This window comes from Brienomyrus brachyistius, chromosome 23, assembly GCF_023856365.1.
Source record: "Brienomyrus brachyistius isolate T26 chromosome 23, BBRACH_0.4, whole genome shotgun sequence".
NCBI lineage: Eukaryota > Metazoa > Chordata > Actinopteri > Osteoglossiformes > Mormyridae > Brienomyrus > Brienomyrus brachyistius.
Genome location: NC_064555.1, coordinates 1,353,959 through 1,378,984, shown reverse-complemented (window position 1 = coordinate 1,378,984; position 25,026 = coordinate 1,353,959). Strand labels below are relative to the sequence as shown.

The 25,026-nt window shown below is 51.5% G+C and overlaps 1 protein-coding gene across 8 annotated transcripts in view; it reads left to right on the top strand.

Moving 5' to 3' along the window:
* Nucleotides 1–24,438, top strand: part of LOC125718774 (retinoic acid receptor beta-like) — a 52,631-nt gene extending 28,193 nt beyond the window's left edge. For 3 of the 8 annotated variants that reach the window (XM_048992847.1, XM_048992843.1, XM_048992844.1), the window contains exons 2-8: nucleotides 873–1,021; nucleotides 7,697–7,838; nucleotides 11,983–12,143; nucleotides 17,476–17,652; nucleotides 19,313–19,517; nucleotides 20,694–20,852; nucleotides 21,172–24,437. In XM_048992847.1, the coding sequence (XP_048848804.1) occupies nucleotides 7,727–7,838; nucleotides 11,983–12,143; nucleotides 17,476–17,652; nucleotides 19,313–19,517; nucleotides 20,694–20,852; nucleotides 21,172–21,443 (1,086 nt within the window). In that variant the 5' untranslated portion in view covers nucleotides 873–1,021; nucleotides 7,697–7,726 and the 3' untranslated portion in view covers nucleotides 21,444–24,437. Of the gene's footprint in view, nucleotides 1–869; nucleotides 1,022–7,696; nucleotides 7,839–11,982; nucleotides 12,144–17,475; nucleotides 17,653–19,312; nucleotides 19,518–20,693; nucleotides 20,853–21,171 lie in introns of all 8 variants that reach the window. The other 5 variants (XM_048992840.1, XM_048992842.1, XM_048992846.1 and 2 more) reach the window with 3 other exon arrangements.
* The last annotated feature ends 588 nt before the right edge of the window (nucleotides 24,439–25,026 follow it).

Genomic DNA, 25,026 nt, shown 5'->3' with positions numbered 1-25,026 from the left:
ATCATATCGGCGACGGACAAAACGGGTCAGGCGCCTGATCTTTTGTAAACGCTCGACATCTGCCTGCCGTGTGTCGGACACATTAGCATTTGGCCTGTGCGCGGACAGCGAGGGACGGCGGCTTGGCTCGCCCTCAGCAGCTCGGCTTTTTGTGTCGATTGGCGGTGGGAGTTTGGGAGGTTACGTACGACTCCACAGAGCTCCGCCCCTCCCTGCCCCTCGTGTGGTGAACATCCCAAAATCTGGAGAATGTTCAGTGTAGCTGAAGGGGGACCAAGCAGAGCCTTGGATGGGAGTCTGGGGTTGTGATGGTCCTGACATGGAGCCTCTGGTCTTGAGAGTAAAAGCCTGAAATGATTAATCCATGAATAACAGCTTTTTTTTTTTTTTTAAGGAAAAAAATACCAAAAAATGGATACAGTTGTAGTGGGGTGGGGGTGCATCCCAGGGATGAGTGCAAGGGCTGGGTGGGGAGAGGTCTGTGAATAAGCTCACAGTGAAGCTGTGTAACCCAACCCTGACAATAGCATCAGGTGGGAACTGGGGGGGGGGGGGGGGGGGGTCTGCGTCCTGTAAGGTATAAACGCTCCGAGCACCTTTGGACATTTGTGTGGAAGATGCTACAACCCCCAAGCTATTCCTGCGATGTATTTCCTGATTGCTGATTTCCCCAGACTGTCCCTATCTTGATCCCCTAGATACTCACCCGTGACCCAGTGTGAAAACGCGCTACTGGGCCACATTAGGTCACGTGACCAAGGTTCACCCGGGTGTTTTTCATTGGTTCCTTCCTCGTTCTCCGCCAGCAGCGAGGCAACAACACCCCTGAGCCTCATGTTCAAACCGGCTTCTTCCTTCTTGTGTCCCAGCAGCTGTTGAGACCCAGAGTAGCAGTTCAGAGGAGCTGGTCCCGAGCCCCCCCTCACCCCCGGCCCCACCGCGCATTTACAAGCCCTGCTTTGTGTGCCAGGACAAGTCTTCGGGCTACCACTATGGCGTCAGCGCCTGCGAGGGCTGCAAGGTAAGAGAGCGCCACCCCTCCACCCCGAAATCGGGGGCTACCTGAGCCGACAGGCCAGGACCAAACTGGGAAAACCGAACTGAAGGCCTGTTGTCATTTCCTGGGCAAAATTGGGTTTGAACCGGTAAGTGGTCTGAAGTACGAGGAAAATGGATGTCATTAGTGCCTCTGCGGGGACTGTGTTAGCGCACGCTAATTATAGCTAGCTAGTTAATGGAGGGACCTGTTTATCTGTAGTCTTCATTTTCACTGCGACAAAGGATTTTGAAGGTCGGACCAAAAGTCTTCCGACCTCAGTTTGAGGAAATGGCTCATAGGTGATCTGTGGAGGATCTTGAAGATAACCTCACGTCTGATCTGTTGTGGGACTTTGGCATCAATTCATGGTGGAGAGGTGCAAAGTTCTGGTCTCTCTCTTATCGAGCCCAGTGTTCGGTGTGAAGCAAGAGTTATGAAATCATTGTTTGTCGTCGGCAGATAGCTGTTAACTGTTGGATGTTTCGCGTTCGCCTGGGCAGTAGGAAACGCGGTCTTGAACTCTTGCAGATGAATGATGAAAACGTGGGTTTCTGAGGGAACTTGGAGAGTTCGGTGGGGGTGGGGAGCTACAGAATGTTTTTCCCTGTTGCATTGGGGGGGCGGGGGGGGCGGGGTCCTCTCCATTGCAATATAACCCTTGGTATGTGAGGAATCCTTATCCCGGTAGTTTGAGAAGACTGTGAACCAGTCGAGTACCAGTGATTGAGGGAATGTTCTGCGGATCGGAGCGGCGTGTATCAGCGCGGGAGGGAGAAGCCGCCGCATGGCGGTAGCTGGCATATTAAAGAAGCAGGCTTCCTTTGAAGCTCTCGGAAACACGCAGCGCCTGATAGAGGCCGATCTCAGCAAATGGGCACAGATGGGGGTGAACGCAAATGTATGCACCTCCGTTTTAACTGAATAGCGACTTGAAAGAGAAAGCAGGAGCAAGAGAGCTTTGATTCCATGGCTTTAAGGACTCAGCAGGTTAAGCTGTGGATTATAGACACACAGGAACCCCCCCCCCCACCCTGCCTCCGTACTCATATCCCTGTAGTGCAATTGTCGTCGTCAAAGGTGAAGGTTATGCCACAGGCGGGTGCGGGGTGGGATGCTGTGGGCTTTGATGGATGCAGCAGAGCTGATGGTTGCAGTGTGTGTTCTGTGCTGGAGAGGCGGAGTCCAGTCGCATGGGCGAGCTCGCTTGCACAGGAATGCACGTTTGCATCGTGTGTGCGTGTTTATACATATAAGTGTTTTAGGAACAATAAAGCTGTCTGGATTTGACAGCCTTTAGCGCAGTTCCCGAGTAACCGTAGTTATCTCGTTACGTGCTCCGCCCCGTTCTGTAAACTCTCAACGTGGCTGATTGTTTTCCACGTCGATGTTGCCGCGGTTTGTGGGAGAACTCACGCCCGCAAGCCTTCGTGGAAGATGCACACTTAAACGAAAAGAAAAGAAAAACAGGCAAACGAATGGGGCGGCAGATGCGCGCCTCTCTTCGCCATTTGGATGCCAGCGCAAATGTGGCTATTCTAAATAATGTGACAGGCCATCATCTCGTTTGATATCCCAGGGAAGGCTTGATTTGAATTGGTAACGCCTGCTTCCATATGGCTTCACATCAGTGCATGCATATTCAGCGCCAACAAGATGGAGTCCTCGTCAGACGGGGTGCATATCAAAGTCGACCGTTCTCCCTTTTAAACAAAAGCGCTTCTGCTCACTGCCCCTGTCTTCTAACTTTCACGTGGCACCTGAGTCATACCAGGGCTGAATGGGTGACACGCATACCCTCCCCCCATGTATTTGGTTAGGGCCTGCTCCCTGCTCCCTGCTCCCTGCTCCCTGACCGCTCCAACCAGATGTAGTAAGCAGCTGCCGTTTTCCATCATTTGCTGTCGGGTGTCTTGTGAAAGATACAGTCTTCGCTTTCTGGAGGTTAACGTTAAGATGGCGTACAGGAGACCCTCTGCTCTGTAATTTGACTTTCTCAAGCTTTCAAGTCTTTTGTGGCGTAATGATAGTCTTAATTTTTAGGCGTATAAACAAGGGACTCGAACACAGGAGAGTTTCACTTCAAGCAAAACCTGATCACTTGCAAACAAACGGCTCCTTCATTCCCTGGGACGGGTTTGCTGCAGATGGCAAATAAAAATTGCAGCTGTAAATAAATGAAACATTATGCTTGGCTCCACATTTGTCACATTTCAGTTTTTTAAGATAAACGTTAGGCTGCTAATTTGTATTTTACCATCTCCCCCCACCCAAATGGCAGCGGTAATTAGTTGATAAATACTCCATCAAAATTCAGAGAAGGCGCTTCTCAAACTGAACCACTCGTTAGAATAAGAACGACGGCGTCTGAACAGGCTTTTAGGACATTCTCAGGCTTTGTTTTAAGACAATGTCTCCTCAAGCAGAACCAGACATTATCTGTCATATTCCAGACGCTCCTGTCACCGTCAAACCCCCCCCCTCCCCCACCCAAGCCACACAAGGAAGATTCCTCTTCTGTTTTCTGGTGAAGCTGCCGTGAGATTCGTCTGTGATGGGGTGTTTCCGACACCCCTCCAGGGCTGAGGGGGGGTCCAGCTAACACCTCTTAGCATGTCGTTATTCCGGGCTGCTTGTTGGGAAATATGCAGAATATGGCGGCTCCGTTTAAGAGCGAGAGCGTTGTTTGTGTGAGCGAGGAGGGTACGTTGTGTAACATGTAGGTGTTGTGTGTGCAAGCCAGGAATGTCAGGGAGCCGCCTCTCTCGTGTGCGTGTTCTTTGCGTGTGTCTCTTCTGCGTGTGCGAGTTGGGTTGCGTATATTCGGCATGTCAGGTTGCACCGTGACACTCTTGTGCGTGTTCATTGTGTGTGTGGGTTGGATGCATGTGGGCACATTGTGCGCCTGGCGTTTGCGTGGCATGTATGCAGGCCGGGCCAGTGCGGGTGCATTGCGTGACGCATGTTTGTTTGCGTGTGTGCGTGTCAGGAATCCCATGTACGTGTATCAGCCTGACATGCAATCTGTCTTCCTCTCGGTTCGGCCGGTGACTGACGTACCGTACGGCCCAGACCAAGCGGGGAGTCGTCATGCTGTCCCCCCACTGCAGTTGAGGCTGGGGGCTTGTGCCTCGCAGTAGCATGACAGATTTTGCCTTTCATTTTAACTTTTGGACAAATGCACTGAAATCAACTTTTTTTGGCTATAATGGCATATTTAATATTATCCAAATTTATGGCTCAAATTTACCCAATTATGCAGACAGATTTTATCCGTTGGGGATCAGTTGTTCCCTCAAAGGTACAACAGCGCCTCCTTCTGGGGCTCGACCATCAGCTGATCCCTGTCCCTAGCATGTCGCTGCTAACTCGCATTGCTAATCGCAGAATGAGCCGGTGTCTCAGGCACGTTGTGGCTTTAGACTCCCGCGTCCTGTTTAGCTCTCATTTCGGAGGGAAACTGAAGGATTGAAAGGGGACCCAGTCTGAGGAATGGTGTCGGTGATGAGGTCGATCCGAAACTCGGCGTGGGGGGGGCAGGTCGCCGCGTCCTCTGCTCTCCTTCCGGAGCTGAGAGAGAGAGGCCTTTCTCTCTCTCTCTCGCTTGCAGGCACGCAGTACCATCTGCGGATTCCCCCTCAATGCCTTGTATTGTTCTTCTGGGGGCTCCTACCTTGCAGGTTTATTTAAGATTTCCGCCCCTCCCGTCCCCCGCAGCAGCTTAGGACCTGTGACCTCACCTCCATGCTGAACTCCAGGTGTAAGTAATATCGCAGGTAAACTGCCCTGCCCCCCCCCCCCCCCCTCGCATGAGCGTCGGTTTCCATGCGTGTGACGAGTGAGGGGGTGGGTGGGGGTGGGGCGACTCGGGGGGCTCCGGTGTCCTCTCCGCTTTCAGTGACAGCGATAAGATATCGACACGATTAAGAGCGAAAGCTAATCAGTTTCCCCTTCTGCCGTGGCTTGCTGCTTCGGTTATGGAAGCCCGGAACGTTCTGTGGGAGGGGGGGGGTGCGTGGGGGTGGGGGGGGTCGGTGGGGGTTAATAATTTATAGGTGGCACTTTCGTTTTCTTTTTTTTTTTTTTTTTTTTTTTAATCTGTAAATGAGCCCCCCTGACACCCCACCCCCCTGACACCCCACCCCCTGACACCCCACCCCCTGACACCCCACCCCCTGACACCCCACCCCCTGACACCCCACCCCCCTGACACCCCACCCCCTGACACCCCACCCCCTGACACACTATCCCCACACCATTAAGATAACAAGATGGCCGATGCTGGTCTCCGTTATGGGCCTGTTTAGGTGACGGAACTCCGTGTCAACAGCATTCCGTGTCAACAGCCCCAGTGCATTCTGGGAGGCTTAATGAGACAGACCACAGCTACTCATGTGGGGTGGGGGGGGTGGGGGGACCCCAGAATGTGTTTGTCAGTGAATCTAGAGATCGCCGTTCAGTTATAGTACTGGCTAATAATATAAGCATATCTATCGCTTATAATAATATAATAATATAACTATACTATAAATATCTCTGGCTTTAAATGACCGTAATCTCCTGTAATGAGTAATTCTGCCTCTTTAGTCTGTTTACGTCTTTGTTTTTGTAAGTATTTAATATGTTTATTCTGGGATGTAGTCTGAAGGCAGCTTTGTGGGGACCTCCGCAGTGCTCTGAACCCCTGAAACCTAAACGGGAGCGTGTCCTGCTGTGTGCTCGGTCGTCATGGTGACCCCTCCAATTTCAAAGTCCGCTTTATTGTCATCAGTTGTCATGCAGTAGTGCTGGGAAAGTCTCCGTGGACCTTGTGAGGTCAGTTATTTCTTTGGGTTGCCTTGGATTTAGACAAAATGTTATGGACCTCTTGGATGTGGAATTTGTGTCTCTGGGATGTTTGAGTTTTGTTTTCTTTAATTTTATTTATTTGATGTTCTTGTTGTTAGTGAGTGAGGGGTGAAGAGATGGCAGCGAGTAAGTTATCGAAGCAACTTGGCTGTGAATGGCAGACGAGGTGTGGATGGGATGAAGTATAACTGTGGGTTGATTGGCTGGGGGGGGGGCTGGGATGTGTGACCAGCCGGGCCGCCGTCGTCCCTCCGCTTATTTATACGTCTGTCACGGGGCTCCCCGCTTGGAAAATCCAGTCCGTTATTAACACACTGCAGTGCTGCGTCATTTATGCGCCTCAGAATATTAACGTCTTGTGTCTCTGTACAGATTTCCTCCAGATTTCTGTGTGTTTTTCCTAGTGGAGAAACACACAGTTTGTGTGTGTGTGTGTGTGTGTGTGTGTGTGTGTGTGTGTGTGTGTGTGTGTGTGTGTGTGTGTGTGTGTGTGTGTGTGTGTGTGTGTGTGTGTGTGATCTCGCGTTTGTGTCGGAACACTCCTAAGATGGTACCCGGTGATTTCAGTCAGCTGTCCGATATTTGTCTTAAATTCAGTTGTTCAGTTAAGCCTATTAAATTCCTGAACTGGAAGCAGACTGGTTTTCGTGAAACGCTGTCTGCAGTCTGCCTCTTAGCACTTCCAGTGTAAATAAAAACAGTGACTCAGTAATGGGGGATTGGTGCGGCTCAGTGGGTTGGGATGCTGTGTCTGTAATTAGAAGGTTGCTGGTTCAAATCCCAGGGTGAACAGAGTGATTTCGGCATTGGGCCCTGAGCATGGCACCCAGCCCCATTGCTCCAAATGACTCTGCTTTCTCAATAAATACAAATTCCTTTCAATAATAAATGTAAATTGTGATCTGATGAGACTTGTGAGTTACGTTTATTTTTTTATGAAGAAGACCTGGTAAAAGCCCAGCTTTAAGGACGTGCGGCTAATTGGGGGTGGATTGTGGGTGGGGGGTTTTTTCTTACTCCTCTCCCTTCATACTGATTCCCGTGACTCTCTCTCCCGAGTCTCCATTTCCGTCTGCACTCCTGGCTTACGTCTGAACACGAGGGAGCCCTAATTTGGCACGGAGAGTACCGAATGGGGCTGCCGTCGTGACGGAGCCTTTAATGCCGCCTGGGTCTGTCAGATGCGAGGCGCCGGGAGGCCGTGGGCGTCTGATCACGGATTGCTCTGTGCTGGTGGCGCCCCCTAGGGGTGTGGAGGCTCACAGGAAGTGGTGGTGGTAACATTTTTGGTGTTTAATTATCTGCATGTAGTTCTTTGGAAAAGAGGTCTGGTTGGACGTGGGTGCGAATGTGGTCCGATCGAGTGAGACGAAAACCGTAGCCTGGATGCGACCCAGCGACTGTTAGCAGCGTCTCTGCCGAGAGGCGGCCGGGAAAGTGGACCCCTTTGCTTGAGGTGCTTCTTGTTTTGGTAAAAGCACAGAATTGACTTGAACATGGTGCGGTTCTGTCTGTGGTCCCGGTCGGACCTCCTCTCACCCTGAACGTCTGGCTCCATGTTGCACAGTAGCGGCTGATGGATCTGTAATAAGCTCCTCTCTGTTTCTCACCGTCTCTAAGATTCCCCACCTCCTTTTCTAGCCCCCGCCCTCCCCCGCCCCCCCAGTCACCATGCAGGTAAACAGCATCAATCGGCAGCAATTAAATGAACACCTCGGGAAAGATGCCCGTGGATGTACTCGCTACGCCGAGCTGACGAAAGATGAAACGCTAACTTTCCCTCCCCCTTGTTGATCTCTCTCTGCCTGTCAGGGCTTCTTCCGCAGAAGCATCCAGAAGAACATGGTCTACACGTGCCACAGGGACAAGAACTGCATCATCAACAAGGTCACCAGGAACCGCTGCCAGTATTGCCGACTGCAGAAGTGCTTCGCCGTCGGCATGTCGAAGGAGTGTGAGTCGGCTCTGGTCACATGACTGCCCCTTTCACTTCCTGTCCTGTGTCCTTCAAACGCATAATCGTCGGACAGAATGTTATCACACCATGGATCCCTCACTTCATGGCTGATGACTAATTTCACAGACTCCTCCCCTGTCCAGTGACCCTTGAAGTCAGTCCCCTCCCAGTCACATGGTCTCTGGAGGCGGGGTTTGAGATTCCTTGGTAGGGTTGAGGTGCCCAACAAACCAAAGAAAACTGGATTTCGTTTCCTCCCGAGTGTCTAGACATGTTGCTAAACCAGCTCTATCAATTGGGCGGCTCTCAGGCCCAAAACGGGCCCTCGTGTTATCACTGGCCTCCAAATATGGGGGTATTACTACAGACCCCAGGGTGCCGTTGCTGAGGAATGGAACACACCCTCTCCCTCGCGCTTTTATACCGCGTCAGGGTACATCATGTGTTCGGCTTCCCAGTAGCTTGCAGGCACGGGATGGATGTTCTGGGGAGGGGGGGTCGCCGAGGGAGAGGTGGGGCATGCCACATCTTTACCAGCAGGTGGCGTGGCGGCTGACAGAGCTGTTGCTGCTGCCTGTGAACCAGGCAGGGAGCCCTAAGTCTTTGCTGTCCTGCAAGATTCCTAAAAGTGCAAAGTGGTCGGATGAAATCTGTAACAGGACCTGCCTTCCGCCTGTTCCTCACCCGGTGTCAGTGAGAGGTTTTTCCGTCCCTTTGTCTTCGGAATTATTATTGTTTTTTTCTTCATGTCACACATTATTGACTCGGTGTGATTGCATCAGCCTCGATCATCCCACCCCACCGTATATGGCTACTTTGCATAAGGGGGGCGGGACTTACAGCTTTTGCTTCTGTGATTGGCTGAGAGGTCCTCCATACCAGCTGTTCTGTTACTGTCTGAGGGCATGAAGCTGATACCATAATGCATGCAAAATTTTAATCATTTAGAAATTATTGGGCTGCCAGCAAAGCAGTATGTATTGAACAAGACACCATTGACCCCCGCCGGGATAGAATATCCAGCTGCATAAATAAATCAGTAAAATGTTCTTAAAAGCATCAGCAAGACAGCCGAATGTTTTTAGCCTGTTTGTCTGCATGCGGTGACAGTGTAGCTGGAAGGTTTCTAGTTTGAATCCCTGAGTAGGGGACTTGTGACTTGCTCTAGTAATTGATGGCTGTACTGGCGGCCATGTCTATGTGCCCCCTGCCTGAAGGGGCGTTTCCTAACACGTCTTATTGGCTAAATGCTAAACACGCCCATACCGAGACCCCTCTGCTCATTTGCTGGTAATTCTGGCTTTGTTACGTTAAACGGTTTGGCAGAAAATTCCAGCTGTTAAATGAAATGTACAGCAGCGTTTAATACCGATACGTAGGGTTTGAGCTTTAGGAAATATTTATGTATCTCTTTGCTTTAATCGGGGAAGCTGGGTAGGGTAGATGGGTAATTAGGTGAATTGGCGTCACTAAATTGTGTGTGTGTGTGTGTGTGTGTGTGTGTGGGTGTGTGTGTGTGTGTGGGAGAACTCCTTCACCATTCCCTCCTAAGCATACAGGGTGTTCCCTTCCCAAGCTTCCTGGGATTGGCTACAGACTCCCCATGAACCCATAGTGTAGTGTTTCCCAATTCCATCCTTGGGGACCCACAGTCAGCCCGCATTTTTGCTTCCTCGGAGCTCCCTGCCAGACAGTCCACATTTTTACTCCCTGGAGCAAAAACGTGGGCTGTCTGTGGGTCCCTGGGGACTGGATGAGGAAACCCTGCTGTAGCGGCTGAACGGGATGTTTATTTTTGGACAGACTTTCTCCTATTTTACGCCCTTTCTCACAATGTAAATGAATAGAAGCGCCACACTAATAGGAATGTTCCAAAGGGCAGTATCTGGCAGGGGAGTGTTGTTCATTTTGATAGCGCCATGTAGTTTAGGAATGTCTGCCATGTTTTCTGTGTTGGTACATCCCTAACCGCCAAAAGCCCTTTTATGTGGGATAAACAAACGTTAGCAGAGAGCTTCCGCGGCCGGTATCTATAATAACTATCCGGCCCGGGGGTGCGATGGACAGGCCGCTGTTTCTGTCATTGACCCAGCTGAGGCCCGCATCCGCCACAGGAAGTGGACATTTCAGCTTGGGGGTGTTGATGAGATGTGATTCTTCTCTAGATTTACCCCCCCCCCCCTTCTTTGCCAGGTATTAAAAACCCATTTATTTTCATGGCCCCCAGTCTGACGCATCATTCAAATAGATCTGGCTGCTGTAATTCGGTTTGAGTGGAGGGTAATTGATTGCCCGAGGCGATGGGGCTTCCTAAATCACCCCCCCACACCCCCACCTGCTTCTGTCACCGTGCCAACAGACAACCCTGTCTGTTCTTTCTAGCGACGTATTTCACACTGGGGTCAATAGCTCCCCCCCCAGTAAATACTGCTCTGCTTAATACGCTGCTGTGACGTGGAACGTCGCAGAGTCACACGTCCGCTTCCAAGGTCTGTGACTGCCAGTTCCGGGGGGGGGGGGGGCTTAGCCATGGATGGCCTTCCCCTTTATTTATTTATTTATTTATTTATTTATTTATGTATTAATTAAAACTCTGGGACGTCACACGGTAAATGAAGAGGCTGGCATTGGGCTGCCCTAATCAGCCTCTGGCCTAATTAAGCCGGCGGGTGTGAGTGAGGCGTCCCTCAGCGGCCCGGAGCCCTTTGGCTGATGACGTCCCTCCCTTCTCACTTTTTGTATATCCTGTATATCAGTGTTTCCAATCCAGTCCTCATGAACCCACAGCCAGTCCTTGTTTTTGCTCCCTGCCAGACTGTCCACATTTTCTGCTACTGGGACCTGGGAGAGAGCAGAAACGTGGACCGTCTGTGGGTTCATGAGGACTGGATTGGAAGCACTGCTGTATATGGGTGTCCTGACACTGACGCCTGCTTGCCTTGACTGTGTCGCACTTCAGCGTGGACACAAAGGTAAACTTTGGTCTCTACTCCAATACCTCCCTGCTTCCTGTCCCACTTAAAAATGACGTGATTTAAACATCTCATTAGCTAAATGGGTTAAATGAGTTATGACCCCCCCCCCCTAAATGAGCTACTGGGTCTCTGCCTGAGTGACTGTGTTGAGGGATTGTTGGGTTAGACGTGGATATTAAGCCCAAATTATACTGGTGCACCGATGGTTTATTTTGGTCTAATATTACTGATATGCAGCTGACCTCTGACCTTCAGAAGGCTGCATTGAAACATGTCAGTGTTACTGCTTAAGATCCCATTACTGTGTGTAGCAGTAATGCGCTGAAAACGCTTAAGTTCTAAGCATCGATTGAGCCAAAAATCCCTCATTCTCCACTATAGAACATAACAGATTGGATTGGACAATCAATTATTTAGTAACTGCTGATAACGTTGAATACTGACACATCAGACCAATGATGTTTTTTTTTTGGCAAACATTGGCCCATGCGGATTATATCAATCAATATATCGTATGTCTTTACCAGATTACTGCCACGAGCTTTTATGTCGTCTGTGTTTAAGGACATACCCTGAAACCGCTGCTGTTTGGTGAAGGCCTTCCTCGTGGGACTCAGGAGGTGACTGCCTGCTTAGCTTAGCCTAGTGAAGCGCGAGGCCGACTTTACACAGGAGATCCTTTCATTACACGTTGAGTTTGAGCCAGGAGCTGCTCTCGGCATCCTGTTTGACACGCGGGTAGCTCAGGGCCTTAAGAGCAGACCTAGAGCGAGTCCTCGAACAGCTGGCTATGAAGGGTGGGGTTATTTTTCCGGAAGGATTACCCTGACGTGTCCCGGCTGGTTTGCTGAAGAACCCTCGGGGGGTGCGGGGGTGCGGGCCTGAAGGACACGAGAGTCCTTGCTAATTGCAAGTGTGATTTTGTATTTCTTGTTTTCTTCAGTGGGAGACATGACTGGTGGCTCTTCTAGGGAATTCCTTTTGTTGGCGGGGGGGGGGGGGGGGGGGTTATCTATCCCTGAGGGACAGCAGGCCAGGCTCATGGGTCTTAATGGTGCCAATACATATGCTTTTAACTCGAGATCAAATAATCCAGTTGATGCTTTCTGGCCAGTGAATTTGTGGCTATGTTGTTAATAAGTGCCATCCCCATGGCCCGCCAACAGCTGTCCGGAATGACCGGAACAAGAGGAAGAAGGAGATCCCCAAGTTGGAATTGGCGGAGAGCTACGAACTGACCACTGAGCTGGAGACCATCGTGGAGAAGATCCGGAAGGCGCACCAGGAGACCTTCCCCTCCCTCTGTCAGCTCGGCAAGTACACCACGGTGAGTGGGGTCCCGAGTCTCTGCTCTGAGCTGGGCATACTACCTCTGGGGGGCTTCGTGCAATGCAGAGAAGGTGGTCTGTGTGGGGAGGTGAGATGGCACAGCACATCGTAAACATCGAAGGATAGAAATGGCACAGGTGGGGCACTGTGGTGCTCAGTGGGTTAGGACATTCTGCATGTGATCGGAAGGTTGTGGGGTCAAATCCCAGTATTGAGAAAGCGATTTCACTGTTCGGCCCTTGAGTAAGAACCTAAACGGCAATCGCTCCAGTGGTTGTCTGAAGCTGCTTCCTCAATCATACATCACATCACTTTGGATAAAAGTGTCTGCCAGACAAATACAAAATGTAATAAACTGATGGAAATTCACTGTTAATTTGGCTGAACCCGTTTGCAGGACAACAGGCGAAGAACTAAAGTCCAACCGAATGGTAGGTTTGGGTGACGGAGTAGAGCCCGAGTGATCGGTTAAAAAACCGAAAAACAGAAACTGTGATAATTATGAATTATTAATATCTGGCGGATCAGCATCCCTGCCTTGTGTTCATAGCAGCGTGGTATTGAATGAGCAGTTCTGGGAGATGCTTGGGTGTGTGTGAGTGTCTCTGTACCCAGTCTAGTGTAATGTTCCCTGCGGCTCTATATGCATGGGCTGCTTCTGCATGAACTTCCTGATCTGGAACAGATTGTTTTTCCATAAAATAATGTTTTTTTTATAATTTTTTTAGTATATTGATATTCGCCTGAGGACAATGATCCGTGTGCGTGTGTGTGTGTGTGTGTGTGTGTGTGTGTGTGTGTGTGTGTGTGTGTGTGTGTGTGTGCGTGTGTGTGCGTGTGTGTGCGTGTGTGTGTGTGTGTGTGTGTGTGTGTGTGTGTGTGTGCGCCCGCACACGTATGTATAATATATAATGTGATGGTGTCATGTTAACTGAAGCAAACTTCAGCACTTACCGTCTACCAGATGGCATGCTTTCCCTGGAGGGGGGAGGGGGGTGTATTTTTAATGGCATGCTTCACATTCATGGTGGGGGGGCCCTCCGGGAAAAGCAAACAGCCAAAGCCAGGCTGGGTGGAAGGGGGGGGAGCAGCAGGTCGTATGGGTGTGCAGGGGGGGGGGGGGGTGAGGGTGATGGTTGGTGATGTCATCATGCGAGGGCGGTGGGAGCCATGCCGCCAGTCCCCCCACAGGAACGCCCGCGGTGTTAACAGACAGAATAGTGTATGCTAACGTGACACGCGGACACAGTCACGCAGTCGGGTGCTCCGGGGGGGGGGGGGGGGTCATGTGACCTGTCACATGACTTTGTAAACCACCGTCACTGTTTGTGTCAGATACATAATCACCCTTAATTGTGTCAGTCCAAGGGAATACAGTCGTGGCCAAAAGTTTTGAGAATGACACACATACTGATTTTTCACCAAGTCTGCTGCCTCAGTTTTTATGATGGCAATTTGCATAAACTATAAGATATAATATTAAGATTGATCAGATTAATTAATTGCAAAGCCCCTCTTGAATTTCCACTGCATTCCAGTCCTGCCACAAAAGTAGCTACTGACATCATTTCAGTGATTCTCTTGTTAACACAGGTGGGAGTGTCGATGAGGACAAGGCTGGAGATCATTCTGTCATGCTGACTGAGTTAGAATTGCAGACTGGATGTTTTAAAAGGAGGACGGTGCTTGAAATCATTGTTCTTCCTCAGTTAACCATGGTCACCTGCAAGGAAACGCATGCAGTCATTGCTCTGCACAAAAAGGGCTTCAGAGGCAGAGATATTGCTGCTAGTAAGATTTCACCTAAATCAAACACATATCAGATCATCAAGCACCTCAAGGAGAGAGGTTCAATTGTTGTGAAGAAGGCTTCATGGGAAGCCCAGCAAGTGCCAGAACCGCCTTCTAAAGTTCATTCAGCTGCTGGATCTGCGAGCCACCAGTGCAGAGCCTGCTGAGGAACGGCAGCAGGCAAGTGTCGGCACATCTGCACATGCGAGGGGCTGCTTCTCTGCCAAGGGAGGGGCTCACTCACAGTTTTGCCTAAGATCACAGCCATGAATAAAGAATGATGCCAAAACATCCTCCCAGAGCAACTTCTCCCATCCATCCAAGAACAGTCTGGTGATGACCAGTGCCTCTTCCAGCAGGATGGAGCACCGTGCCATAAGGCGAAAGTGATAACTAAGTGGCTCGGGGAACAAAACATCGACATTTTGGGTCCATGGCCAGGAAACTCCCCAGACCTTAATCCCGATGAGAATTTATGGTCAATCCTCAAGAGGCGAGTGGACAAACAAAAACCCACAAACTGACAAACTCCGAGCATTGATCATGCAAGAATGGGCTGCCATCAGTGAGGATTTGGCCCAGAAGTTGATTGACGGCAGTCAGGGCGAATCGCAGAGGTCTTCAAAAAGAGGGGCCAACACTGCAAATATTGAGTCTGAATAAATTTAATGTAATTGTCAATAAAAGCCTTTGCCACTTATGAAATGCTTGCAATTATACTTCAGTATACAATGTGAATATCTTACAACAAGATCTACAAACACTGAAGCGACAAACTTTGTGAGAACCAATACCTGTGTCTTTTTCAAAACTTTTGGCCGCTACTGTAATTCTAATTGTGAACGAGGTTAGAAGTGTGAGATTTTACATTGGAGCAATGTGGCACAGGTGGTTAGACATGCAGTTTCACCGTTTTACCATCGATTTACCATTATTAATAGTGTGAGCCGGTCTTTGTAGCGCTTTGCGTATAAGGAAATCTAACAGCATATTTTAATACTGGAAATGAGTGTGAAACATGCTTCCTTGCATTTAGGTTCTGTGCGTAACCCGTTTAAACGAGATTCTGCTTGATGTGGAGCTGGTAGAAGGTCCACGTAAGCAAGCGTGGATCAGTCCAGTACAGATCAATACTCCTCTGCTAAGGCTACTGGCACGGGAGTGCTTGGGAGACGGCTTCAGTCAGCGCGGCCAGTAATTATCATCGCTCATTGGCTGCGCGAAACTCCCTGCGACTCGGCCCTGATTGGTTCCTGACATGCTCTTTAAATCTCTTTATCTGAAACAGAAGAGGTGCATGGTTCTCCTCAGATTAGGTTAAAGCCTCAATTACGCGGTGAAATATTTAAATCTCCGGCCGGAATGAGTTATAGGTTCACGGCAGGGTGAGGGGAGAGTGATCCGTAACGCGAGCGAGAGGGACCCCGTCTGGCTCAGGGACGCAGCAACAGCGCGGGAAGCGGCCATCGTTTTCCGTTGACATGTTATGACCCCCCACCCCCCACCCACTGTTTTTGATTTATCCCCGTGAGCCGCCGGGCTGTTCCTCAAATGTCCCGGCCCGTCTAATTTGTTTGGATAAATGCCCTTAAATGAAATTAGAATTCCCCAGCCTCTTCCTTGTTCCCTGGTATTGAATTATGGGGCCGGCGGTAATTGACTGGGATTGCGGCGGAGAATCGGCCCGTGGAGGACTTGGGCCTGCGGATGGAGAAGACGAGTTGGTTTAATATCCAAGGCTCAGCCATTCACCAGAGTGGGATCTGCACCGTGTGTCGAGGAGCTCGTCCGCATTCACACCCCCGTGTATCTTTCATTTAGATCATATTGATTGCCCCCTCCCCTATCCCCAGAACTAATGTCACATCTATGGATCCTCATATCAGGATCCTTGCTCTCTGCACCCCTCCACCCCCCCAGTAACCAGTACGCAGGATTTATCCACCCGAGGTGTGATCTGTATCCATGGTCTGCTGGGGCGTGGTCCCGGGATGTGGCCTCGCCTCCTGGCACTTTAGGTTCCTGGTCTGCTGGTGCGTGGTCCCGGGATGTGGCCTCGCCTCCTGGCACTTTAGGTTCCTGGTCTGCTGGGGCGTGGTCCCGGGATGTGGCCTCGCCTCCTGGCACTTTAGGTTCCTGGTCTGCTGGGGCGTGGTCCCGGGATGTGGCCCTGCCTCCTGGCACTTTAGGTTCCTGGTCTGCTGGTGCGTGGTCCCGGGATGTGGCCTCACGTCCTGGCACTTTAGGTTCCTGGTCTGCTGGTGCGTGGTCCCGGGATGTGGCCTCGCCTCCTGGCACTTTAGGTTCCTGGTCTGCTGGTGCGTGGTCCCGGGATGTGGCCTCGCCTCCTGGCACTTTAGGTTCCTGGTCTGCTGGGGCGTGGTCCCGGGATGTGGCCCTGCCTCCTGGCACTTTAGGTTCCTGGTCTGCTGGGGAGTGGTCCCGGGATGTGGCCCTGCCTCCTGGCACTTTAGGTTCCTGGTCTGCTGGTGCGTGGTCCCGGGATGTGGCCTCGCCTCCTGGCACTTTAGGTTCCTGGTCTGCTGGTGCGTGGTCCCGGGATGTGGCCTCGCCTCCTGGCACTTTAGGTTCCTGGTCTGCTGGGGCGTGGTCCCGGGATGTAGCCCCGACTCCTGCAGCTTCAGCACCCCATGCCCGCCATATGAGGGGTGGGATTATAGAGCCCCAGTAATCTGGGTTAGTCTACTGAGAGGAGAGAGGCTCGGAAGGCCTGAATTCTTCCGGAAAGCCTTTCATGATGTTGTGCTGATGGGCCTTTTGTAGGTTGCTCTGAGTGTTACCATTACTGATTTTGTCCTTCAGCTGTCTGTCCTCATCCTCCTTTCCCATTCTCTTTCTCTCCCTTCTTAATATCTCTGTTCCATGGCTCCATTCTGCTGAGATCACTCTCTTCTTTCTGCCTCTTTCCCTCCATTCTCGGGCTTCTTTCTGCCGAGATTACTCTCCCTCTCTCTTGCTCGCCATCGTGTTCTCTTTCCTTCTTTTAAAAGAAGAAACTGGCTCTGCTGAGTGGATGATTATTCCACAAAACTGAGAAGGTCACTCTGACCTCTGTCCACTTCTCCTCTGGACCTCAACCCTTTATTCGGGGAGGAGAGTGGAGGTGGTCTCTCCCTCCCACTCGTCTCCCCTTTTCTGCTTTTCTCCTTTGCTCCTCTTCCCTCCCCCTCGTCACCGTTACTGTCCACCAAGATGCCGCCCGTGTGTCCCCCTCCCCCAGCCCCGATGCGCAGAGCTTGTCTCTGTTCCTCTGGCCTGTTAACGGGCTTGCATCAAAGCCTGGCTTGTCACTTGTCACGGCTCTGCCCCGCACTTCAAACAGACCACCGGTTACCCAGCATCCCCCTGGGTGATGTGAAAAATAACATGCATGATGTGTCTGTCGTTGGTGTAGGACCTGGACTGTGAGATTCTTCACAAAGATTAAAACGACAGCAGCCAGCTGTGCTTTTCCTGCAGTGCCTCTGTCCCTGCTTGCTTGTTAAGGATCTGCTTTATCTCCCCGCCTGTCCTTCCAGAACTCGAGTGCAGACCACCGTGTGCGTCTGGATCTCGGCCTGTGGGATAAATTCAGTGAGCTGGCCACCAAGTGCATCATCAAGATCGTGGAGTTTGCCAAGAGGGTCCCCGGTTTCACGGGGCTCACCATCGCCGACCAGATCACCCTGCTCAAGGCCGCCTGCCTGGACATCCTGGTAGGTGCCCCCCCCCCCCCGTGGATCTGGCTCCAGTTCTGCGCCGGTGCCCCCTGCAGTCTGCTGAGGCATGAAACATGTCAGAGTCTTGGTTGAAAGCCGTGAAAAGCCCCCAGAGACCCCACAGCAGGAAATGAGCCCCGGGAGACGGATTAGCAGCCCCATATTGGCTTCCCTGAGCCAGTTTGGCCCAGTCCAGTGCCGTGTGTTCCCGCGAGACTGCGTCCGGCCCGTGATGCGCACTTTGGATCCGGCCAGCCGTGAACCAGAAGGCCACCATGGCCTGAGAGGGATCTCACGCTGCTTCTGTCGTGTGTGAAAACGTGCTTTAAATAGCATCGGCGGCGTCTGAGGTGCCGCTTAAAAACACGGAGCGGTGAGTAGATGGGAGGCTGCAATGTTCTCAGTGCAGGTTAACTACGGCACCTGAGCACACGGCTGGCACCACCGGCCAGTTAACTACGGCACCTGAACACACGGCTGGCACCACCGGCCGGTTGCACGCGGCCTTATTCTTCGGCGTTACGCCGCTCCGTTTTTGGCACCCCACCCCCCCCCAATAAGGAAAAGCTCGATATACCCAGACGAGAGCCGCTAGCCAAAGAATATCTATGTATGTTTTGTCTATAGCAAACGATGGCTGTCATGCAAATGAGCTCATCGTTAGCACAGAGCCAGCGGCTACGTTTCAGTCACTCATCCCCCCCCACATCCCCCCCCCCACATCCCCCCCCCACATCGAGCGGCGTGGGCTGGTAGAAAAAGCATCATACAATTTTTCTCCACATGGCGGCAGAGGGCTTGGAGCCAAACCTGATTTGATTTCAGCTGTCTGGGGGAGGGGTTGCAGATTCTGGGGGCTCCCCAAGCCAGCCTCCCAGTAGCTTTCATGTAAAGCTTGCAGCCTGTGGTGTCACCCCCCCTCCCCCCCCCCCCACAAACTGGACCCATGGAAACCTTACTCTGATCTACAGCCTGCAGATGCTCTTTTAAGGACACGGAGAGTTCTGTGCCTTTTGAAGAGGAATCGAAGCCGTACCACCTGGATGCCCCTGCCAGCCGGAGGGGCACAGCTGGCACTGGAGCTGGCGTTAACCTGGGCTGGTGGGGCTCCGTAAAGGCTGGGGGGGGGGCGTGCATGGGGCGTGGAAACCAATGGGCATAAGGAAAAACCGGAAAGGAGAGTCTGTGGAAATGCGACAAAGTGCAGCGGCTGTAGATGTCCGTTTTCACAAGCACACGCTACTTCTGGCCGACTTACCCAGAAGGCCTTGCTGGAGGGGGCGGGTCCGCCCAGGTGTCCTCTGAATGCCACACCCATGCCCCCCCCGTCCCTCTGAGCCCAGCAGAGAGCGATCAAACGGCCCGGCTGCCGTTTGTGAGTCACCGAAAGCAGGCATGTTTAATTCTGTTTCATCATCCCACCGCTGCTGCCACTCAGCATCAACGCCACCCCCCCCAAATCCTCATCAAAGGCTGCCCCCCCCACACATGGCACCAACGGTCTTTAGCGATGCTGCACACGCTGTTCCAGTGCTGCTAAAGATCTGCCTCTTAGAAATATGAATTAGGTGTAATTCTCTTGACTCAAGTCTCTACCATCCATCATGCTCTTGTCTCCTGTGCCGCCCCGCCCCTCCCTGCCCTGTTACCGTTGTAGATCCTCCGCATCTGCACGAGGTACACCCCCGACCAGGACACCATGACCTTCTCCGATGGCCTGACCCTGAACCGGACTCAGATGCACAACGCCGGCTTTGGGCCGCTCACCGACCTGGTGTTCACGTTCGCCAACCAGCTACTACCCATTGAGATGGACGACACTGAGACTGGACTCCTCAGCGCCATCTGCCTGATCTCCGGAGGTGAGCGTCTGGGGGGGGAAGGAGGGGGGGGACAGGGGACAGGAGGGAGGGAGGGGTGATGGGAGGGGGTAGAGGACAGGAGGGAGGGAGGGAGGGAGGGGCAGAGAGGGGTGGGATGGGGAGGAGAGAGAGTTTCTGTAGGACGAGGGATCGGCTCGTGCTCTGACCACGTAGGACTGGGGTTTGTGTGTTTGGCCCTGCAGTAGATGATGCTGAGTGAGTGTCGTGTTGTAAACGCATAGTGTGTCCCAGCCTGCAGGATTATAACTGCATAAATGCAGCCGTTCAGTGGATGGGACAGGTAGTGTCCTTGAAGATGCGTCTTCAGTGTGACGGGTTTATACTTTCTTACAGGATGAAAGTGGAGCTGCAGATGTGAAGCGTCAAAGTCTGTCTCTTAGGAAATTGGGACTCTTTGTGATGTTCCACCAGAGAACACCCTGAGTTTGAACTCTGTTTTTGGCATAAGAAGCAGAAAGGAAAAAAAGCAAGACTCCATGTGAATTCAAATTGGGTTTGGCGTCGCCTATTGAATGGAGACAATGGCATACATCTTGGGGGGGAAATTCTGTAGGGGATGGGAAATTAATGCCGGTGTCCAATTCAAGGTCCAGGTCCACTGAAGAGTGTGAAATCTGTCAAATATCACACAACGTTATGAAATCAAAAAGAAATTGAGTGAGAGGCGCCGGTGTGTAGCTGGGACCCTCCTGATTCGTTGGGTGCAAACTGGCAGTCGCCGGATTGCAAGGACCCACAACACCATCTGTAGGCTGCCCAAGGAACTGCAGGGCCTGTGTTGATTTGAGGGGAAAATTGGGGGGGGGGCTGAGGTGGTTTTTCTCAGCTCCGTAGTGCTTGGATGCAGGGGAGCGAGCATTTGTGATCCTCTGGTCCAGGTAGGACTTCTATGGATGGTGGTGGTTTGCTGTTGGAAGAGAGATGCCTCCAGTGGTTTCAGTTGGGTGATGCCCTGTTGGTGTTTGTTTGCCTAGCAGTGCTCCTTTGTCCAGGACTGTTTACTTTTACATATTTCACATATTTTCTCAGCTGAACATTGACTGCAGGCATCCAGCCGCTGGAAGCAGAACATCTTGGGCTCGGCTATGTAGATGGCTCAGCCCTCGATCCCCGTTTTCCGTGGGATCTGCTCATGTACGGCAGCATTTCTTCCAGACCGCCAGGACCTGGAGGAACCCTTGAAGGTGGACCAGCTCCAGGAGCCGCTTCTGGAGGCCTTGAAGATCTACGTGCGTAAGCGGCGGCCCAGCAAGCCGCACATGTTCCCCAAGACGCTGATGAAGATCACCGACCTACGCAGCATCAGTGCCAAAGGTACCTGGGCCGCTTCCGGGGGGGGGGGGCGGCGTCCCATCCTGGGGCCTCTGGCCGAGCGCAGGCTGTCCGATTCTGTGCCTGATGGCTCCTTCCCGTCCGCAAGCGCAAAACAAGGCCTTTAAGCCCTGAATATAGTCCGGAGTTCATATCCCTGTGTTTCTTTGTAGTCCTGGCTACTGAAGGACAAGGGTGAAGCCCGTCTGAGATCAAGGTCATGCAGCCTTCAGCCCAGCGTTTAAGCTCCCAGGCTGTGTGGTTAGCGGCCGCGGATTTTCTCCAGGCGGCAGGTGACTGAAGGCAGTGCTCTGTCTCACAGGTGCGGAGCGGGTCATCTCGCTGAAGATGGAGATTCCGGGCTCCATGCCCCCACTCATCCAGGAGATGCTGGAGAACTCTGAGGGCCAGGAAGCGCAGGGTGGCTCTGAGGACAAGGCTGGCCCCGAGGAGCCCGAGCACGGGTCCCCGTCCCCTACGCCCGCTGACTGCTCCGCCCCTACGCCCGCTGACGGCGCGGCCCCTACGCCCGCTGATGGCACCGCCTCTAGGCCCGCTGACGGTGCCACCCCTATGCCCGCCGTCGACCCTTAGGAGGATCGGAGCTGGACCAGCTGCTCCTTCCCCACCCCAGCGGACTCTCGGATATTAACTTTGCACAAATCCAGTTGGAAGGGCGGAGAGCGTGATCAGAAGTGCCCACCTTCGCCCCCACCCTCCACCCCAAGGCCTGAAAGGACCAGTGTTTCCTGTATAATACTTACTGAGCTCTTATGGGCAACCTGCCCTTGGGACCTGCCATGCGCATCAGCACCCGAGGGCGTCCAGCCGGATGCCTGCACAGGTGAACTCCGCTCGGGTCACGCGTGCAAGTCCGTAGCTGCATGCCGCGCTCCCAGGTCCCGTACAGACACCATGCTCCCAGCGTACATTGTACATACCATTGTATGGTGAGGCCACTGTTTGTTTTGATCTCATGGTGCTTCCTCATTGTCTTAAATACGCTAAATTTTAAGGCAAAGCTGTACAATATGGTAAAAGCCTGACTTAAAAGTCCTTTAAAATAGAATGTCCTCGTGTAGATAGTGGGGGAATCTACTTTGTATTTGTTCATAATTTAAAGCTTTTTGAAAAGAAAACACAAAAAAAAGTCCCATTTCACTACCTGTACGTCTGTCTGCACGTGGGCAGGATGCAGGAAGACCCTTCCTGCCCCCCCCACCCCCGACACATTGCTCTCAGCCTTAATCTGCACCAGGAAGCAGCTTCCAAAACCATAGATCTAAAGTTACTAGAGCTGTCTAGAGCTGGGAAACCAGATTTTCAGTGCTTCAATCTGAATGTATTGTTTAAACATAAAATATCTCTTCGAGCATCTCAGCAATTCTGCGACTTTGGATGTTTTGTTGACGGTTGGTTATAGTGTCAGGATAACCTGTGGCTGAGTGTTTTGTTTACTAAGCTTGCTACACAACAGAAAATGAATCACCCCCCCCCCCCCCCCAAAAAAAAAAAAACATGGTCTATGATTAAGGTAATCGCATGAGCCCAAGTGAGCCTCATTCTCTAATGATGTTTGCTCTTCTTCGGGAACACGCTGTAGGGTAACTGACTGTCTGTATCAAACTCCACCCCCTCCAGCTACGGAGTCACACTCCATTGATTACCCGGCAAACAGAGATAAAGGAACGAAAAAGCCGCCCATTCCTCTTGCAGAGCGGCGTGCGGAGCCTCCACCGTTACCCAACAGGCCCTCCGAGTTTTATTAGGGGTGGAAAACTGGCGCCGTACAGCGAGCAGCGGCGGCTTTGAAAACCACAGGGGTCTCGTGTAATTGGGGGCGTCGGCCACCTCCGACCAAATGTAAACACATGGGGTCTGGGGGGAAACGGCAGCAGCAAAGCTGCCTTTTTAATTAAGGGGTTCGTAACACGCCACTGAAAGGATGGCAGCTGCTAATGCCGGCGGTAAAGAAACCATTGGGCAGGCATGTGGGTGGGGGGTCTGCGCTGGCTTCAGAGTGAGATCGTACGCTCGTCCTGATGGTCCCTTTACTCCTAAGTGCTGTCAGAAGACACACATTCCTGTTTAATTGGATACTTAAAAAAATCTCGGGGTTGGGGGAGGGGGCCCAAAGGAGAGAGATTCGGTACCGGTTACTGTAAACCAGGGAGCACTGACTTCTCTATTAGTACCACACAATCAACCACGAAAAATCCTAATCAAGCCAGAGACGACTATATACCAAGATCCAGAAATTGGGTTATGATTTGTTTTGCTTCCATCCTTTGTGTGTTAAGCTGGGTGTTGGTACTCAGAGAAGCCCACAGCTCTGCCGTGTGCAAGTCTGAAACCTTTCAGCATCTAGTAGCAACGCTATATCTAAGCCGGACACATTTTCAGTCATTAGCAGGTGACCCACCCAAGAAATGTACATTCCAGAGCTGAGCTTGCATATAAGTTCAACGTGTTTCAGTTATTGAGGTTTGTGAAATCAGAGGAAGAGTGTATGAATGTAATGGGTTGTTTTCTGTGTAATTATGTAAAATGTGAAAGCTGTCACTCGAGAATGATAAGCGCAGGTGCATCTCTCGAGCTGGTTCTGTGACACCGACTGAATGTCAGATGTCTTAACTGGCAGTCCACCTGCAGGGGGAGCTCTGGAGAAAAAGTTGGAACGCCGGTTATTATTTAAGAAAAGAAAAAAACCTTGCTGAATGTCATTTTGTTTCTAGTTTATTTTTTGATGTAAATATAGTCGCCATGGGGGCCACAGTGATGGCCCCAGAGGCCCCCCAGCCTCACATTGATGTTTAGATGCGCAGGAACTTGACCTAGTCGTCGGCCTGCGGTTCCATGCACTGGACTGCACTGCCGATGGGATGCCAGCCTAAATGGGTTACTTCTGTACTGACGGCGCGTGCGCCCGCCGAACTATCGTGGATGAAAGTCTCGGATAATTGGGGGGGTGGGTACCCCAGTGAGAGAACAGCGCGGGACTGTGCTGGTGCTCCAGCAAGATCAGGAATGAGATCAGCGGCTAAAGCTGGAAAATATTCAACCGTGGAACGGCCCTCGTCTGCAGAGGTAAAACAACTGCACTGGGTAGGAGACGTATCTAAGGCCTTACGCTAGCACTGAGGCCACCAGTGTGCAGGCAAAACCCTCAAATGTGTGTATGTATATATATATATATATATATATATATATATAAAATAATCAATGGACGCCAAGTGTGATTCCGATGAATTCACTGGAGGCTGTGGGGGGTTTAAATCTTTATACTAGTCTCCCCCACCCCACTCCTTGGGGACCTACAGCAGTGCACATCTTTGCTCACTCCTGGCTGTCTGTGCAGCCCCGAGGACCAGATTGGGAAACGCTTCAGTGGTTTGTCCGCAGCCGCCTGCCCCCTCAAAGGACTGAGCTTAAGTGGGCGGGGCCTGTCTTATGCATCTCTGTCCGTTCCGTTACTTCCACTGGCTCCTGTTTGTACATTAAACAATGCTTTTTATGTTCATATACTGTTTACCATGAAATCTGGCTAAATAAAAATATATTTATTTTAAAATACAAACGGGTATGTTTTCTGTTTATCTATGGGTTAGCTTATTCCTCCCCAAATATACAGTCACACTGGAACCCTTATCCATCACTCTTCTGCTTGGCTTTCTTTTCACTCCATACTGAGGTGGGGATTTCAAGTCCAGAAAGTAAAAATTCAGACCAAGATTTTACTTCAACCAACCAGTGGAGTATAGTCAGAGTAGTCAACTGGTTGGTTGAAACTGCCTTGGTCTAGATTTACACTTTCTGGACCTAAACTGTCCCACTAATTCAATCAGCCAAAGTAAATTCAAGTTTTACTACTTTGGCCAAACTGGGCAGAGTGGTGGTTCTGAGGATAGGGATGTGTGCTGGAAATCGGAAGGCTGCTGGTTTGCATCCTGTAAATGCCAGGAGTGATCCTACTCTGTTGGGCTCTTGAGCAAGGCCCTTAACCTGCACTTTCTTCATCCTGGGAATGACGTTAACCTACATCCAGCCCTGCTGCATGTCCTCCAACTTCCAGGGTAAACTTGTGGGTTGGTGGCAGGGTTGGAACTCCAGCCACCAGAAAAATCTTCATTCCATTTGAACCAGTGTGGCGCTGAGGTGTCAAATAGCTACACATGGG